An 18,150-nucleotide genomic window follows, 5' to 3' on the forward strand; every position below is an offset into this window, starting at 1 on the left:
TGCTGTTTTAAAAGGTACAGCACTTTTTCTCTTTTTTGCTGTTGTGACAATACTGGTAACATTGGTAGAATTCAGATTCAGTCAAAGGATTTCACATTATATGTTGGTAAATTTAACCTTACTGCACTATATCTAGATCTATCGAAGACCTCTAAATAATGACAGTCACGATCAAGGATTTATTATGCTAAGCTCTTTACAAGATGCTTTTTGATGCTGACATATAGAACAACAATATTGCATAAATAACAATCACTCTCCTTTTTTTTTAAACATTGTTTCCCTTTAGAACTAGTTAGAAAATATTTCTTACTCCCTGATGACTGGCACTATATATTGTTTATTAGCATACCCCTAGCATTATTCCTGATATGTGACTTTGTTCAAAAACAAAGAAACATAAACTTAATGGCTGGTCTTTTCTCTTGTTAGCACAGCAACGCAAAGTGCATGTCAACAATTGCTGCAAAATTATGACTGATGTACATAATGACAACACATCCAAAGGTTGGGGGTTTTTTGAAGTCTAATGCCAAAAAATAAAGTCATTTGACAGCAACAAAAAATAGTAATTTACCAGCACTTACTAGCCTCTCCAGAATGATCTGACAGATTTGTGGAATCACACAGAGGTTTTCTTTTTATCATGAAGGGAAGAATGCTTTTGTTACTGTTGCTTGATCAAGCACTAGGTCTTTTTTGTCTCCAAACATATTCTAAAATGTTGACATCAACTTTTATTAGCTCAACACACACTCATCTCAAGGTGTCTAAACTTGTGCATGGTAAAGTTTTTATTTTAAAAGCAAACTTAGTAAATTCCAATTACACTTAGATTTTCAAAGTGATGAAACTCAGTCATTTTCACACCAAGCTGAACAAAACCCACTACTTATTTCCATATGTTTCACATTCTAAGGAAGCCCTTTTTCACTGCAAGTTACATCTCAATCTCACAAGCTTTGTCAGAACCATGGGACTTATAACTGTTCACAGGAGCTCCTGAGTCCTGATATGCTTCATAGTAGGTCCCAGTTCCCTGACGGGGTGAGATCCAGGGGGAAACTCAGCCCCTCCTCACTCTGTGTTCACTCAAAGGGGAAACTTGGTGGAGAAGACAGAAATGAGCCCTGGAGTATTGCAGCTTCATATCCCTTGCCTGGATACCTGGGGAAGAAGCCTTGTAGTACATGTGTCAGTCACCCTTGCCTATGGAGGGCTTAGAAGGAGCAAGTGGGCACCCAGGCCTTGCCTTGCTGCTCCAGCTCAGCCCAGGTGTAACCCCAGAGTGATGAAAGGTAGACAGCTGAGGGCACCTACACCTTAATCTGCCACCACTGCATTTTCCAGAGGATGTGTCAGCCTCCTGTCAGACATTAACATTCCATCATCCTCATTCTCCCTTCCAAACACAAAAACAAGCCGATGCTCATTTCTTGTTACAGAATAATTTCAAAACAGCAAGAGTGGGTCACAGAAGACCCTTTCCAGTACACTTCCATATGGACTCAGCCAGGACCTGTAATAGTAGGTGGAGAAGGCGTACTGCACTCTAAACTGTGCCTCACTGCAAAACTTTCAAAGATTTGTTCCAGAGAAGAGTGACACTTACACTAACTTGATGGAATTAAGAAGGTGGTTCAACATTTTCCTTTCATTTCTTACATTACTGTTGCCTCCTGTTTCACAAAAAAAGTTCTTCAATAAACAAGCCCACAATCCTTCACTAAACCCCTTCCTGACACAAATGTAAGTCCCAATTTGAGTGTAAGTCTGAGGCCTCATTCATTCCTGGGGCCATTCAAAATTGTTGTACAAGAGTAACTGCTTGGACTAAGTGTCTCACAAGAGCACTCGGCAATCTGGCTGCCTCTTGCATTCCTGTTCGAAAAACCGATTTAAAGCCTTCCAGCATACAAAGCTTCTCTGTGACTTCCTTTAATGAGCTTTGGATTGGGTCTTCAATCCATGCAAGCATATGCATGTGTCTTTCTAACCTTTTGAATAATTAATATCACCTAGACCTTTAATCACTGTCCTGATCCTCAACTATCACTTCAAGGTTTTCAGAATTTCCTTTCTATAAAGGTGCCCAAAGTGTCCATGTCGTGTCCAATGAGGCTTTGCTGCTTTTATAAATGGCCCAAGAATATGATCTGTGTTCAAAATTTGTTTTTATATACAAGCAAAACAACTAATAAGCACTCTACTAGAGGATTCAGTTCAATTCAGAAGAGCTTCAGAAGTATGCAGATCCTTCTGTGTAGCCTTCTGTGCTCTGTGACTGTCTGAGGTATCCATACATTCTTCTTTTTCTATTCCCCAGCCTCATTATATTGCTTGAAAATGAACTGCATATGCTGTGTATCTGCCCATGCTCCACCTCCTTGTCAAAGTCAGTCAGAATCTTACCATCTGCCTATTTTGTTCTGACATTCCCCTGGTTTTGTACTATCGGGGAATTTCATCACCTTACTACTTGTTCTTTCTTCCAGAGTACTGATATGCTGCATAAATTCAACAAAATTGGTGCAAATAATGATTCTTAAGGCTTTTCATTACTCACACTTGTCCAGCATAACCTGCTCTAATTCACAAGACTCCTACGTTTCCAGACCCAAGTTAGTGTTTCTTTTCTTTTCTAATCAAAGTATATCTCCCTATGCCATACTTATTCACCTAACAGATTAATCTTTTGTGCTATAGCATTTCAAAAGCTTTGCTAAAATCCTGGTAAATCATGTTTATAGGCTTCTCTGTCAGCACTTGTGGCTACTTTCAAAATACTCTATTCAAAATTTTAAGCATGATCCTCCCTTTGTGAATCTTTGTCCTCTATCCTTCATTAAATCCAAACTTTCTACGTGTTTTTCTATCATGTCTTTGATTAGTCTTTCTCTCATGTTCCTCACTGTTTAATCAAGCTCAAAAGCCAGTAATTTCATGTATAATCCTTACATCCCCTGTTAAATGTCTGTTTAGTAGCCTTTTCCCAGGCTGTTGATACCTCTTTTTAGAAGACTGTAAATTTATCTGCTTAATGTTTCCTCTTCAGCTGCCTTCTCTGAGAGTTTGGGGATGGATGCTTTTCTGTGTTTGTGAGTCACCTTTTTGTATACTATATTCCATTACATTACATTTAACCTATACTTTATTCTTCACCATGAGGAGAATGTGCCACAAGGTCCACAACAAAGGATTTTTTCAACAGTGCTGGTTTCCTTGATTACATATACCATTTCTGAATCTCCTGTATCCCACTTTTAACTGAATACTTGCTCCCTATATGAAATTGCAAAAAATATGCTATAGCTTCTAATGCACTGTGTCTACAGTCTCAGGTTTGCAGGAACACCCGGTTTATTTTATGCACCTTTCATACTTTTCCTGCATGACCAAAAATGGCTTTGATGTGTACCTGTTAACATTATTTACCCTCATCACACCAGTAAGGTGACATTCAAGGCTTTTCCCCCCTCAGTTTCAGCACAGACCAAACGTATGGATCAATGACACAGCTGAGACAATCTGCTGCTGCCAAAAGAGAGTGATGCCACACCTCCCACACCCTCTAATTCCCCTCTCCCAGACCAATCATTCACTCAGAGTTTCCCTCACATTAAATCCAGGGTGGAGCTATTTCAAGCTGTCAAACCAACAGAAAGGTAACCTGACAAAAAAAGTGAATAGCTTCCAACAAATCATATGCAAAACCACGTTAAAACTTGCACACTAACTACAGTAACTTGCCAGTGCTAACTCCTAATGCTGCCGGCTGATTTATTACATCATTATTTTATTAAGCATTAGCAGTGTGCTTGGCCCTGCATGAGGCACAAAAGCAACCATGGTCCCAGCTTATTTGTCCATTTAGCAATTTTTCATCATAGCTCAGATTATTTTTGACAGCACCTTAATTGAGGATTTCTTTTCTGTCTTCCTGGATGCTTATTTTGTCAACCTTAAGCTCTTACAAAACTAAGCATATGTTAGCCAGTTTCACTGCATAGTTAGCTATTTATCTTGCTTATGGGGCACTGTCATTTTGCATTTCTTTTTTAACTAATTGCTAACTCTTCTCATTGCTCACACAACACCCTTTAATTAGTATTTCCTGATTGCTTTTAAAAGCACAATGATGTTATGAGGGTTTTTCTGTTCTTCTGCAGTTGTATAGCAGGGTCTTACTGTAGCAGGGTCTGATTGTACATGCCTAGGGAAAGAACACAATCAATCCCATAAGGTAAGCAAAGCAAAACAGAAATGGAGAAAAGCATTATTTTTTCTAATTTCTTCCATTATGGTTACTTATTACTTTAATACACAAGAGGAGTCAGAAATACAAATGTTTGTTCTAGAAGTCCTTCCATCCCTATTCTGCTTGAAGTTGGGGTCTGCCATTCTGTCTTTCACCTTTATGTTCTGGATTCTGCATTCTGCATTTAATCATGTCTGTCTTCAGTATTTTTGTTACAAACCTTCCCTTCCCCTGGCTTATGAAGTGCATCAGCTTGCAATGTCTCACCTTCCCACACAGAAAGAACCACACCTCACAACATTTAAAAATTGCATATCTTCCTTTTGAGTTCTCCAATTCTTTGTCTAGGTCTTGAAGTGAGGTACTTGTCAGAAAAGTGACTCTAAAACCTGGCAGCACATGGGTGTACATTTATCTTCTCTCAAAAAAATACTTCACATCAGGTTTATGTAGGTTGTAAGTACAAAAAGGTAGCAGTACTGTGAATTTGGTTTGGTTCTGAAAAACAAACTTCTGTCTATCCTGATCCTGTGTGAGGCTGAGCCTCTGAGGACTACAAGCATATGTGCTGAGCAGTGCTCAGGAGTTCAGGGCTGGCGGTGTCAGCAACTGAACTTTCTGTCATCATCCCATCTCTTTTTTCCTCCTTACATTTCACTTAAAGGCTGCTAAACCTGAGGCCCTCTGAAGCCTGAGAGCTGCTAACCCATCAAGAGGCATCCCGGCATTCACCATCTCAGTATCAGAGAAGCTCTGTGGCTAAGGACATTAAGGGGAAACTATGATCAAGACTGCACTGACAATTTTGCAGATGCCACGGCACTAAAGCACAGGCAGTAGAGTATGACTTGGCAAGTACAAAAATATCAGCAAAAAGCTGATATTCTGAGTAAGCTGATAAGACTTTTTTCTTTTTAAAGCTTTTTTCCTCTTCATTTTCAAAAAGGCATACTGAAGACACACTGTCATTCAAAAAAGCCACTACTTGCTTCACCAACAATCAGCAAAAAATATAACCCAATAAAATTAACAGTTTGCAAGTATGCAGAAGAGAATACTGTTTTGTCTCTTTTCTCCATCACAAATTTTGCAAAAGCTATCTGGGTTTTAAGAGAAAGGGAAAATCAGGGGCTTTTTATATACCTTATTTTGTTTGAATTAAACCTCAAAACCACTTTTATCCCACACTGTGGAAAATTAATGCTGATTAACTTCACTTTCCAAGGTGTGACTCTGGACCCTTCCCCTGCCTTTAACTGCCCACTTTTAACCCAACCTTTACTCCTGCAGAATTCTGGGCTATTACTTGCCAAGATAATTTAATTCTACAAAATAGAACTTGTGCTCAAAAATATGCACCATTAATATTAATGTACAAACAGAAATATAGTACTCATACATAATATATAAGAAATTAATTTTCATTGAAGTATCAGGAGAAGGATTAAACCCCTTAGATCCTTCTCATGCAATTAGCTCTACACTTCGGGAAGTCAATGGGACTTCACAAATGAAGGTTTCACATGATAACACTGTTAAGACTGAGGTTTTATAAAGGCTTGCTTGCACTACAGAATATAGGAGTTCTAACACTATACTGCTGTAATTATACTACTGCCCTGTATGGATACTCTTAGGCCACATCAATGTTAACAAATACACTGGTAGCATCTGAGCTGGCACACAGCTGCTGACACTGCAAGGATGCTTGACTGCATGCCCAGTTGAGAAACCTCCACTGGGGCAGTGCAGCTGCCCAAGGAAGTGGTGTACCAGCAAAACAAGCGCTCTGCTGAGCCAGCCTTCAATGCTATCCACAATGATCTGTCTTGCTGGCTTTTCCTCTGAAGAGATGCTTGCTTTCCTCTAAGAGAATTAAGGGAACGTTCCAGAATTCCCTCTGTCCTATTTCATAATCTTTTACTTTCACATTACTTCTTAAAATTCCAGCAGTTCATCTTAGGTATATCCTGTAATAAGCTCATTTCTTTTTGCATGGGGCTTCAGTCTGCCATTTCCCTACCAGAAAAAAAAAAAAAAAAAAGAAAGAGATTGCAGAATTTGTTTCAGAAGCAGAATGCCATAATTCTAGGTTTGCAGAACTCAACCACCATCACACAAACTACCTATCAGCTGTGAAGCAGGGAACATAAGAAAACTGAGGAGCTATGGTTAAGACAGGTAGTTCAGGAAAATCATCAGGTGATGCAGACACTCCTTGACTATACCAACAAGAGAAGCACCAAGTAGCAGAACAAGAGCAATTGCAAGTTGGCTGCTGTCAGTGATGGTTGCAAGGTTTTCACATGCAGACATCCATTCTCCTAAAGACTGGCGTTGAACCCATTCCAATCATCAGCAGAAACAAAACAAAACAAAACAAAAAAACAAAACAAAAAAAAACCAACAAAAAAAAAAAAGACTGTTGTAACAGTGAAAAAACAAGTACGAAAGGAAATTTGGAAGTTTGGAGTCTCAGATTGTTCTTTGTTGGTGAACCACCCTGTTTCCTACTGGAAACTGCAGAGAGGAAGAGGTGCCCTTCCAGATATGAAAAGCCATCAGGTGCGCCTTTTTGCACAAAACGTTGCATCTGGATAGTAGATAAAAAACAGAGGAAGTCCATCCAGCACAGGATACCAGTACTGGAAGTATGATTGAAGGGAACAAATACCTTCTTCTTTCCTACCTCCCACCTTCGTTTTGAGTATATAAGCAGCAAGCAACTTTTAAATGGCTATATTTGTAACCGGCTGTATTTTTAAGTCACTATCCAGAGGCATTTCACAGGCATTAGAAGTGATCAGTGAATGCATGTGAGGGTTTCATCTTGAGGAATTCAAGCCTCTATTAAAAACTGCAGACAGGGACTTTTTTCTCAGATTTGCACATTATTACTGGTAGGACTGTACTGAGATGCTCAACATCAGGAGAGGACCCATCCTTCCATTACCTGACTTATGAAGCCATAAGCTAACAATAAAGATTTAACCACCAAGGAAGAACAGGATAACAGCACCATATATTTGGCAGAGATGCCCAAAGGATGGCAGAAACCAGAGAACCACAGGATGGCTTTGGTTGATCTCTGGGGGACCTCTGGTATAGCTTCTCTGCTCCAGTGAGGCCACCTAGAGCTACACCACATGCAGATGGCTTGTGAGTATCTCAAAGGATACACAACCTCTCTGGGTAACCTGAGCCAGTGCTCAGTCACTCTCACAGTAATGTTCAGAGGGAACTCACAGAATCATAGAATCATAGAATGGTTTGGGTTGGAAAGGACCTTAAGATCATCTATTTCCAACCCCCCTGCCATGAGCAGAGACACCTTACGCTAGACCATGTCACCCAAGGCTCTGTGCAATCTGGCCTTGAACACCGCCAAGGATGGAGCATTCACAACTTCTTTGGGAAACCTGCTCCAGTGCTTCACCAGCCTCACAGTGTGTCAGTTTGTGCCCACTGCCTCTTGTTCTGAAATGTCCCATTGCAAGGACAGATGTTAGCAGGACACACATTTCTGCTATCGTATTCAGCAGAAAACACTGTAAAAAAATACTACAGGTCATGTTTTATACAATAATTTGTAATACAATGCAAGAAATTGAATAAATGAAAGACGGGTTTGGTTGGAGAAAAAAGTACCTAGGGTTTTGAACAATCAGGCCTAAGATCTATTACCAGCCATCACAGAGCTATGGGAGGTCAAAGAAGAGGGCTCCTTAATATGATGCTACGTATCAGGTAATTAATTTATGTTCATTTTGTACAACTTCATGAAACAAGCAGTACTGGGGCTACATAACCATTTTAAATTAACGGTTAGCCCATTTCATCTCCCTGACGACAAAGTAACAAATTTGGGTGTTATGTTTGTTGCATAAGACAATACACACACTACATATAACAACTTTATTGAGCAGTGGTAAAAAACACTTCTCAAAACATTTACAGTCACTTAAGAAGTTGGTCTGAGCACTACAAAGAACAGATCATTTCTTAAAGCTTCGTTTCTTGTGATTGATTGACTTCTGCATAAAAAACAGGTTTGAACTTCAGTTAAAACCATCTTCCTGGTTTGGATTTCTAAAAGGGCTCTTTCCTGTTTGGATTCTATCACCTGCTGAGTTACCTCTCTTTCTAAACATTGTAAAAACTTTACAGGCCTTGAGATTCCTGCTCATCTATGAAGTTTTTCTTGAAACTGGCCAAGACTAAGCCAAAAGTAAGATGGGGAAGAGAGAGAACTCTCTAGAGGTATGCAAATCAGCAGACAAAAAGAAACATGCCATGATTTCCCATATCTTGTTCCTAAAGACAATCAGGCTAGAAAAAAGGGGGAAATTTCTTGTTGTTTCTACGCAATTCTGAGGTCAGAATACAAATACATACAAATACTATTCTGACTTTCCACTGGGGCTGTGCAGAAGGGAAATTGTGGCATGTTACCCTGGTCACTTGGCCAGCAGATACACGTACAGGGAAAGCCCCATGAGGACAGTGGGCTCCACAGCTGACCTGTCGGGAGTATGCATCTCAGATGTTTGTCTCATAAAGCTTTGTTGAATCTACATTTGGCCTCTCTAGAGATGCTTAAGTTCTTCATCCACATTCTTGTGTCCCTCTCCAGTTCTTCCGCCTTTCTTCAACCAGGCATTCCCCCCCAGTGCATTGTTTCATGAAAATCTTGGTTTGGTGCTCTTGAAAACTTTGGAGAACTCATCCTTTCTTCTTCTTATGCAAAGTTTTCCACAGGTGCAAAGAAGGTGCCTCCCCAGATTCTCCATCTGAAGGCTCTGACAAATAACAAGACAGACAAATGGTATTAGATTTTAATGATCAGTTGACAGGAAACTAAGAAAACTCGCTACAATTACCCCTCTTGCTTCTGTTCAGCAGCTCCCAACCAACACATGGGCTTCCTTTCACAAACTGAATTCATGGTGTGTGAGAAGGTGGGAAGTTTGCTGCTTAACTTGGTAGGATTTACAGGAACAGGCTAATAAATAGCACTACTTAAATTCAGAGAGGACTCTGTCTGATAGCTCACTATTGAAAATGTAAAGACAAAGAGAAGAGAAATGCTTAAGTCTGTATCTTGTCAGCCACTTCATAGCAGTGGTACCACCAGAAATTAGAGCACAATGTAATGTGAAGGTGGCCTACTGTGGCAAGAAGAACAGGGTAGCCCTTCCTAAAGATATATATGGTCACATCTTAAATAATACTTTCCTCAAAGCAATGTGAAAACAATGCAAGAAGACAAAAATGGAATTCTTAGTGAGCTCATTCTGAAACTCCATAAGCAGAAAATATGTTTGCCACAGATTAGTTCCACAAACTATTTCAAAGCCAGATCTTTGTGCCAGCAACAAACCTTCTTTACCTCTTTTTGTCTCCGGATCCAAAATCCAGCATGAAAATCACTTGTTCTGGGCCTGGATTCACTGACAGGAAACCCAAGGCACTACTTCTTACAGTTACATTACAAGTTTATGTGCTTATTCATAAAAATCCTGTAGTCAGAATGATCAGCTTGGATTGCTGATGAGGAGGATTATTTTAATTTCTTTATGTATTTCAATTAAATGCATGAGTATTGATTTCAGCGCATTTTTTTTTCAGTTAAAAGCACAGTGATTTATAGTGCTAAAATGCTATTGCCTGCCCTGCCAAAAGCATGCATCTGGGAACATTTCTGGGTTGCTCACAGTCTTTTCTCTCTTCTTTCCATCTCTGACTGCCAGTGCATGCTGTTGAAACAAACCAGCTACTTCAAAAGGCAGTTCCTGTTTTCTGTCTTTGTGAGTCTGGCGGTATTTTGAGAAGGGGGGGAAGAATAGTGAGAGAATAAAGGTAGATTCAGGGCCCATGCATAAAGATTAAAAAATGTAATGATAAAATAGTGCACCTACCTGAGCTCCATTCTTTCTCCCAGGGTGATACCGTTTCTGGATTTATCTGAGGTCGGGTAAGTTGAGTTTCAAGGAGTCACCAGCTCCCCGCAGCATCTGAATTTTGTGACCCCTCCTCCACAAGCTCATTGTCAGCCTGCACTTTCATGGCTCCTTCCAGAATGGTGCTGTGATGTACCCAAGTGTCCCCTGATGTGACATGCCCATCCTGGCATACAGCTCTGCACAACCACAACAGGACAGAAGAGCAGCCCCAGATTCACGCTCATGCTGTTCTTCAGCTGGTGTGACAGTTGCTGGTTCTCTCCTTTGTCCAGCACTTTTGATACTCTGCTACAGTGAGTTTCTGCAAGTCTTTTGCAACACCTGAATAAGCATCTTTATTCCTGCAGTAATTTGGCAGTGTACTCGCACTGCTCCTTCTCTTCTCAGGACCAGAAAACCCAGAGTATTTTTGTATTATTAATAAAGCACTGTGCATTGCCACAGGTAATGCAGTATTCACATGAGCTTCACATTCATGGTACAAAGTGATACATAACTTAAACTACTTACAGAAGCAATTGCGCTTGCTGAGCACCTACTCTGGATGTTACCAAAAGGACCTCAAAATGAGCGCCGTTGCATTTACAGATAACATGTACAGTAGTATAAGATAGGTTTTACCAGTAAACTGTTGGTGTAAGCTGGAGTCCATTTCCTCCTCCCCTGACAGCTAAGCAATTCACAACATAACTACTATTGTATAGTTACGCTGGTATGATTGTGTATGCACAGAACTGTTGAAGCTTAAGAAGTGAGGGCACATCTTCTGCTAAGTCATGAGTTCTCCCATTAAGTGCGTGTCAGCATATTAAGAAAGACCAAGAGAAGCAAGACCACACAGTGTTTCTTGAACACTGATTTTCATCTTCCAAGGTCTTACAAAAGTTGTATCTCAATTAAACATGGCAACACACTTTTCAGGAACTATGTATGTTATTTTTGGAATACGGAAAATGAAGCAGAGATGGTGAAGTAGATTTGTCTGAGTCAACGCAAATGAGTGACAGAAAAAGACTGATGTCTAGTTCCCAATTCACTATCATATCAGACCTGCTCTCCACTTTCAAACATTAGCTACCACCAAGAAGATTTATTATCCTAGCCTAAGAGTGTGCTTGCCATGATTCAAGATCCTTACAAGATATCTACAACCTGAACTCGGCATCTCATTCAGCTTAAAGAATAAGCTGTAGATTTGCCAATTTTAGAGCACGTTCAATGGCTAGCTATACAATCTGCCTGTTTAAGTCTGTTTGATGGCTCAGGGTACTAAATTCAGCAGTATGATGGGCTTAATGAGTTCTGACCTGTTCCTTGAGTTGTGACTGATGAGCACTGCCCATGATTTCCTATCCCAACTGAAAGGGAACTTTCAGCGAAAACAATTCAGGTCAACATCTTTCACCTATCAAGCCGGGTGAGCTCAGCTGATGACACTATACCATATTAAGGTAATTGCATTCTATCACATTATTGAGTACAGGCTAAAATGGGAAGTTTTCTAGTTCAATCAGGAGAACATTTGGCAAAGAAGCGAGAAGTGATGTTTTGCAGTGTTATCTTTTATCTTAAAAAGACATATTCTAGTACTTTTGCCATAGTAATCTTTTATGGAGTAACAAAGGGTATTCAGTAGTGTTAATGGTCTGACAACCATTATCCACATTTTTCTTGCCTTATGAATGAAATGTTCTTTATATAAAGGTTGAAATCTAAACCACGTAACTCTCAATAATGCAAATGAAACCTTCACTCCTTAATATTTTTTTTTTGTTGAAAATCTCCCCAAAATAACATGTTTAAGTAGCTATCTTCAATCTCCCATTCAGTTCTAGAAACGTCCTTCCAGTAGAGTAGTAAAGCCACTGACTAATAACAAATTTTAGCAATTCAATTTGTTTGTGTTATATGCTTATGTTTTCATTTCCCTCAGCCTGGACATCCAATCTATAGCCTTAAACATTTGTGTATTACTACTTTCAATTTTGATTCTCATTGCTATAATGCTTGCATCACTACAATTTGAAACCAGTAATATCTGTTAGAAAAATAAATTATCTTTCAGGATTTCACAAACATGCATTTATGGTTTCCAGAAGTATTAATGCTCTATCAGGAACTTGATAGCTTTGTGCTTCCCATGAGAAAAGAATCTGAAAGTCTATGTTACTTCTGTGGAGACCAGAACCCCAGAACCATAGACACTGAAAAATCAGTTTACAGGCTCTCTGAATGGGGGGCAAAAGGTGATTTGAAAGCAGGCAAATGCTCTCCACAAATCTTGCTAGAGTTTAAAAGGCTTTATCATCTTAAATGTATTTCCAAGAGAAAAACTGAAAGGAGTAAAAAGAGGAACATAATGCCAGTCAGAAGAAGACACAAGAACGCTGATTATACCTTGATGCACAAGAAGATTCAATGATGACATTGAAGGTAACTGACCTTACATTACCACAAAGGACCCTCAAATCTCTTTTTGTCTAGTTAACAAGCAAGAGAAAGACAAGTTGGTAACATCTTATCATAGTAACTATCTTAACACACATGATTCTGACTGTGCTTGAGGTAGACAGAATTGGCTTCCAACATCACTGGGAAGAGAGATTTCATGTAGTCACTCGCGGCAAGACGGTAGAGACAGAAACCAGGATGACTGAATCTATCAAAAACATGCAACTGGTAATCCTGTGGTTCCCACTCAGCAGTAGGACTACAGAACCACCAGGTTCAGGCCATTGTCTGAACCACACCTAACTGGAGCCATTCATGTTTCCTCTTCTAACAGGTTTTCTTTATGCCTGTGATTCTCAGTCTAACAACCTGCTCCTTCCATAAACTCCATACCATATCTCAGTCCCTCAGTTTTCCCCATCACCAGCCAGTGTGCAAAGTAATGAAAGCATAGGGCCCTTCCTTGGCAGATGCATTCTGCCTAGTACTTCACCCTTGTCTCCCAACTCCTCTTCCCTCTTTGTGGCACTCCAGGCCCTGTGCTACCTCAGTGGCCTTCTCCCAGCTATCCTTCAGCCATGCTGCTGTTAACTCCACAAATACTTATCTCTTGGCCCACATATCTTTATGTATCTTCCCTCCTCCCTCTCTCCCTCCTTCCTGCCCTCTGGTTTGCACAACACTGTTGGATGACATGCTGAGAAGTCTCCTGCCCAACAGATGGGCTCACAAACAGAGAGTGAGGAAGGTGATGGAACAGCAACAGCTCCCTACCCACAGGATATCCATACACTTGCACAGCAACGGGTTGCACCATGTTAGTACCATTACAGGCTAAAAGCTTTCTTGAAACAAAAGCTTACAATTCATTTGTGCTGTATTTTTAAGCTTCCTGAACTATAAGAGATCATTATGCAAGACACCATACATAAAATATAAACTCTAAGTCATTCTATGGATAACATTTCTGAAGATAAAACAGATTCCCTTCCCTCAGTATATGACCCCTCTACCTTCCCATATACGGGTGTTAGTACTTGGTCTCTGGTGACTGAGGAATTAGATGAGATCTTTCAAGAGTTTGATATTTGCCCTCTAAGTTATGCTGTCTGAATGGGATTTCAATCATCAGGCACTAGATGCTTCAGTGACATCAAAATGTTGTTCAGTGGGAATGGAAAGAAAAACACAACAAGGAATTGCATCCAAAAGACTGATTTCCCAATTTACCTTAGGCTAGCATTGCACTTCTACTTAATCAAATAAGTTATAAGAGGGGAAAATGAATGTCTACAACACAATTTACAAAAAACCACCTCAATTTGTTGCTCACAAATATTTTTTAAAATCTACCCTGTTTGCCAGCATTTTGGCTCACTCTATTCTCTCTGTCATTAATTCTCTCTGCCGGAAGCACAACTCCTAGCTGGGGATTCCAACACATAAGGGAGCTAGGGTAAGATTCCAGATCTCAGTTGTGCTGGCATGAAGATAGTTCTCCTCAGTGATATAGAAGACAATATCCTAGGGAGACTGGAATTAGTCCTACTCCACACAATTCAATCCAAGATGTAAGGTGTATCAAGAAGAAAGTAATTACTAGCTAATGGCTATGGATGGAAATGTAACATGGTTCAGCCTAAACATTGCATGACAAGTGACAAGACAGCTTGAAAAAAAGGGAATTTTTTCCAGAAGGATGGAAGGTGTCAAGAGCAAATTAAAAAGGGTTACCTCTTCAGTTTGGGAGGGGCTGATTCTGGGCATTGGAGATACTTGTGGTGTTTTCAGCTGTGTACTGTTGCTGTCTGGAACAAGCTCTCTGTGGATTGACTGAATATGGTTTTGGAGTTCACTTTCTGATTCAAATTTAACATTGCAACTAGAACATCGAGTCTTCAATCCCCCTGCCTTGCCTTTGTTCTCAATGGAACTCAAGTTCTCATTTTGGCCCATGCCTTGTCTGTTACTGCTTGAAGGGATGTTGACACTTGGACTACCACTTTTACTGAGATTAACACAGCTAGCACACAGACCATATGGCAGACCGTTGATGTCAAGTTTCACTAAATCCTGTTTTGAGCGGAATTCCTTCAGGCAAGAAGCACACTTGTACAGTTTCTGGAGATGCTGTGCACGCCCCGTGGACTGCACGGCAGAACCGTTTCCAGTTTTCTGCATGTGGAACGTGCCGTGGATTTTCAGTTCCAGTGTGGAAGTCACTGTCTGCATGCACACCACACACCGGAACCCTGTCAAGGAGTTCCTCAAGTCAGGGTGCATTTGGCAATGCTCTAAAAATTCCTCCTCGCTTTGGAGGGGCATCTTGCAAATCCTGCAGTTTCCAGTGTCCAGGCTCTTACTATGTGTGACCTTATGCTCAGTAAGAGTCAGAAGGGAAGGAAACCGCTCACCACAGATTGGGCACATATAATGTTTCACTGGTCCCAAGTGTGTCTGCATGTGTTCTCGGAGCCCATTTTCAGAGAAGAATGTACGAGAACACACATTACACTTGTAATTCCCTTTAATGAGTTCAGCCTTTTTCTTCACTATGGCACTTTCTCCAGGTCGAATGTTGTGGTCTCGAAGCTGGTGGTTTTGCAGGAGAGTCTCCATGGTATAAGCTGCTCCACAAATGTCACAGCCGTACATAGGCTCAGATGTGTCCACATCTTCTTCACTGCCATCATGGCTGTTATGGGACTCCTGGCTATTTGTCAGTAAGGTCTGGAGTTCCACTTCCTCTTTCTGAACCTGCTCAGATGCTCCATTCGTTCCACAGTTTGGAGTTTTTGTCTCAAAAACACAATGCTTTTCCCTTAAGTGCTTTTCCAGCAAGATGATAGCATGGAAAGCTTTGCTGCAGAACTTGCAGTTATACTTCTTGCTGTGTGTAGTAATGTGACACTGCAGCTCCACCTCTGTACCAAAGGACTCGCCACAGAAGATGCACTTGTGTACTTTGCCTTGGTTCTCCAGGTGGTTGTGTTTAACATGAAGCTGTAGGTCAGTCTCATTGCGGAAATCCCAGTTGCACGATGTACATCTGTATACTTTCTTTTCATTGCTGTGCTTCACAGCCAAGTGTAGCTGAATGGAGACTTTGGAGTCAAAAACTTCTTGGCACAAGGTGCAGCGGAAGAACACAAATGTATGCATGTCCAGTAGGTGTTTCTGCAAGTCATCCACAGAAGTGAACTGCTTGTCACAGCTTTCACAGATGTAGTAGGTTGAGGTGATCATGAAATGGATGGTAACATGCTTCAGCAGAGACTCCTGGTTTGGAAATTCCTTGTTACACTGAGGGCAGGTCAGTTTTGGCAGGACAGTATCAAGATGTGTTTTTAAATGGGTCTGGAAACCATCCAAGGAAGTATACTTAGCACCACACTGGTTACAAATGTATTCACCTGCAGGACGGGGGGGAGCACCTCCAACTGCCTGCATCATCTTTAAAGAGGTCTGCTCAATGGTTACAGGAGATAAAGGACTCATGGCTCTGGATTTTTTTCCATTGTGGATGTAATTCAGTGCCAAAGGAATGTTCTTATGGTTCTCCTTGATATGCTTGTTTAGTTTAAGAACACTATTAAATATTGGAGAATTAGTACAGTAAGAACAAGAATATACTTCCACCACTGGATCTTTTGGGGTTCCAAGCACAGGGGAACCAAAACGGGAACTGCTAAGATCACAGTGGACTTGTCTAATATGCTCTTCCAGAGAAGAATCTGTAAGAAACCCCATGTAGCAATGGGGACAAAAGAATGCATTACTGTCCTTAGCAGCAGGGTTGGCAAATCCATGTGAACATCGGATGTGTTCCTGAAGGGTGTTCAGGTCATTGAACACTTCGGAACAGAAGTTGCACTGGTACACCATGGCAGGCATGGTAGAAACAATCAGTGCTGGGTCCGGAGCTTCGTGGACTTGCTTAAGATGTTCGTTCAGATTGTAGAGAGACGGCAATACCTCCAAACAATACTGACAGATATGGGCTTGTTCAGGTTTATCTAAATGCATAGTTTTCAGATGTATCTGTAGAACTGCAAGGCTGGAAAATAACTGTTTGTTGCAATAAATGCAGCTGTAAGTAACTTTTGCCTGTTTACTAGAAGGACCAGTTATATCTGGCACTTGCTGAGCTGCCCGCTTCCTTCCACGACTTTTTGGTATAGGAGGAGCCGTTTCCACCATTGTTGAACTATCCACTGAGAGATTTGAATCTGGAGTGGTGCTAGAGACTGAGGTGTAGCCCACGGTTACCAAAGATGGACTGTTGCTGTGGTTGCACGACTCTGCCTGCTGATGACTGTCCATGTGACTGTATAGCTCCTCCACAGTATGAAAGTTCTCAGAGCAAATGCTGCATGAATTCTTCTTCTCACCATTATGAACCTGCTCCATGTGATTCACCAGAGATGTTTCCTCTACAAAGAGTTCATGACAGTAAACACACTGAAGAGCAGATCGGTCTTCATTAGGGGAACACTCAGGGTGACATTCTGCAATGTGCTTCTGAAGGTCTTCAGGAAAATCAAAGCCTTCTTCGCACTGACTGCATTTCTGAGTGTCTTTCATTTTCCAGTCCTCCATCCGGGAAGCGGACTGAGAGCCATCTTTGTTCCTCTCGTGAACCTGCATGTGACCATGCAGCGAACTAGATGACAGGAATCCGCGCCTACAAATGGCACACTTATATGGCTTGTTGGACGTATGAGTCTTTAAGTGAATTTTAAGATGATCACTCCTTGAGAATGCTGCGTCACACTCACTGCAGTGATACTTCTTGTCTCCTGTATGAAGCTTTATGTGGCGGTCCCTGCTCCTTTTGTGTTTGAAGAGACGACTGCAATACGTGCATTTGAAAGGGAGCTTGTCACTGTGACTTTGCTCGTGGTGCTTTAAGTAGCTGAGGCGGCTGAACGATTTGTCACAAAACTGGCATGGATAGGGCAACCCTGGACCTCCTTCCTCTTCACCAAAATCACAACCTTCTCCATGGCTCGGGGAAGTCTGGTCCTTGCTAGAAGGTGATGATGCTGGCCATGAGCAAGTGGGATCATCCTCAACATCCACTCCATCTGAAATGAGAAAGAAACAAGCCCACAAGCTTAATCCCTACAGTTCAAAGGGGACAGCAAATCATGGAATCATAGAGTGGTTTGGGTTGGAAAGAACCTTAAGATCACTTAGTTCCAATTCCCCTGCCATGGGCAGGGACACCTCACACTAAACCATGCCACCCAAGGCTCTGTGCAACCTGGCCTTGAACACTGCCAGGGATGGAGCATTCACCGCTTCTTTAGGCAACCCATTCCAGTGCCTCACCACCCTCACAGTAAAGAACTTCTTCCCTATATCTAATCTAAACTTCTGCTGTTTAAGTTTGAGCCCATTACCCCTTGTCCTATCATTACAGTCTCTGATGAAGAATGCATATGAACAACGCTACTAGCTAGCAAGATCTGCTAC

At 41.1% G+C, this 18,150-nt stretch overlaps 1 protein-coding gene across 1 annotated transcript in view; it reads right to left on the minus strand.

Annotated features, from left to right (window-relative positions):
- ZNF521 (zinc finger protein 521) overlaps window positions 1-18,150 on the minus strand; it is a gene marked incomplete at both ends in the record, with an annotated part of 206,555 nt that overhangs the window by 93,750 nt on the left and 94,655 nt on the right. Inside the window, one exon of the mRNA XM_080609699.1 lies at window positions 14,407-17,759. Within this exon, the coding sequence (XP_080465825.1) occupies window positions 14,407-17,759 (3,353 nt within the window). The remainder of the gene's footprint in view (window positions 1-14,406; window positions 17,760-18,150) is intronic.

This window comes from Psittacula echo (assembly GCF_963264785.1).
Source record: "Psittacula echo genome assembly, chromosome: 2".
NCBI classification, from domain to species: Eukaryota; Metazoa; Chordata; class Aves; order Psittaciformes; family Psittacidae; genus Psittacula; species Psittacula echo.